Source organism: Trichinella spiralis (assembly GCF_000181795.1).
Source record: "Trichinella spiralis strain ISS 195 chromosome Unknown Scfld3682, whole genome shotgun sequence".
In the NCBI taxonomy this organism is placed as follows: domain Eukaryota; kingdom Metazoa; phylum Nematoda; class Enoplea; order Trichinellida; family Trichinellidae; genus Trichinella; species Trichinella spiralis.
This window is the reverse complement of record NW_003530621.1, coordinates 1-1730: the sequence shown is the minus strand read 5'-3', so window position 1 is coordinate 1730 and position 1730 is coordinate 1. Positions and strand designations below refer to the sequence as shown.

The following is a 1730-nucleotide window of genomic DNA, read 5'->3' as shown; positions in this document are numbered from 1 at the left end:
GTATATTGGCCGGTGCTCATAATGAAATTTTTATATAAACATAAGTTCAGTCAAAAAAGCAAATACAAATTAGTCTCTCAAATGGAACAATAAATAACCGAAACTATTTTTCGGTTGTTAAAAGGGGGTGCAAAAACAACAATTTTTTATTTTTCTTTCTTCCGCAAAAGGGCAACCTTTAAGGGGGAGAAATGGAAAATTTGTGGGTTTCATTTTTTTTTTTTTTTTCCAACCGGACCCAGGTAGGTTTTTAAACCACCATTTATTCTTTTTCCCTGAAAAAACAACCCCCAAAAGAATGGCCACCCTTTTGGAAACAAAACCGGTCCCATCCCCCGTCAAGGCAACCCCCCGTTTTTTATGGGCAAGCCCACCCGGTAATTACTTTAGGCCCTTTTTAAAAGTTTGGTAAATTAAACGGACGCTTTTTTTAAGCGTAATAATTTCAGTAAAAACTCAAGCATTCAACGACAACAACAGTCCAGTCGCAAAGATGCATGATTCACTGCACTTTGCAACCATTACGCAGCAAAAACAGTAATTTAAAAAAACTCAAGATTTAATCATTTATATTGAAAATGAATTTGTGAAATAATAAAAAAAATATTAATTAAACAAAAAAATCGTTTTAATTTTTTTAAATTTGGCATTTTTAAACCTTTATTTCTTTTAATATACTAACTGTACCTGCTGATTGGATACTGTAGCAATATTTACAGTTCTTATCAGTAAAAAGTTTCGCCTTGATTTATCTGTTTCTTTTGAAAAAGAAGATGAATTAAGTACGTTTTAATATTCATTTTAAAAAAAGATATTTAAATTGGTTAATTTTCAAATCGAAACACTTTATCCAACTACAGCTGTAATAAATAATTTGTTTCCAATCTCAACTGTTGCTTTTTTTTATTTATATGTAATGTTCAGGAAAGTACATAATTTTTTTATGTTAGAAAATATTCTAAAATTTTATGATTCTAAAATTACTTTCACATCATATTTCATGAGTTTCGTATTTTTTGTTTTGATTTCATGCAAATGTATACCTCTGATTTATCAAATACTGTGTTAGAGTCAGACTAGCGACAGTAATCTGACGTTCAGGTATGAATAGACCAGACGTTCGTTTGTCCGGCCGATAAGTGAGTGGACTGTATAATAAAGAGTGGATTAGGTGTATCTTCCACGGCGTGGGCAGCGATCGGGGTCCAAAAACTCTCGTCGATGGCGATCTCCTTCGCGGACGTCTTCCGGTTCCCTAACTCCGCTAACTCTGTACGTTGCGACTGCACGCTCGAAGTGTACGAATACCCGAGCTACTACCGTTGTTCCTAACGGTAAGTCGAATGCCCTTCAATAAGGTACCCACGAGTCTCTCGCTCGATCGTCCTTCCTTGCACTTCGACTCGGTTCGTCCACACTTCCCAATTCGACTCTTCGGAATACGGCAATACTGCAACCAGTACTGCAAACCACGTATTCTAAGCCGACTTCTCGCAACCAACGCGTCCTCTTGTACAACTATCGTACCACTGACGCATACACACACAGACGTATCTCTTCTCTCTCCAGGTATATGTATATCTCTGGCGCGGCGCGCTTTCTAGCCCTATATATAGGGCCAGGGTCGGCGGCCCCGCGGTCGACCCAAACGCGAACCACCAATAGGCAGCTCGCTCGCGGCGGGAGCGCTCGCTATCTCCGGCGCCGATCTAAAGCCTTGTCAGTCTTCA

The 1730-nt window shown here is 38.6% G+C and overlaps 1 protein-coding gene across 1 annotated transcript; it reads left to right on the top strand.

Annotated features, from left to right (window-relative positions):
- Window positions 1-298: 298 nt before the first annotated feature.
- Window positions 299-1719, top strand: Tsp_14521 (conserved hypothetical protein; the record flags this gene model as incomplete). Its single annotated transcript, XM_003367781.1, has 5 exons — window positions 299-377; window positions 450-537; window positions 925-1009; window positions 1172-1334; window positions 1359-1719. Coding segments are annotated over exons 1-5 (776 nt in total), but the record flags the coding sequence as incomplete, so codon positions are not given.
- Between the last annotated feature and the right edge of the window lie 11 nt (window positions 1720-1730).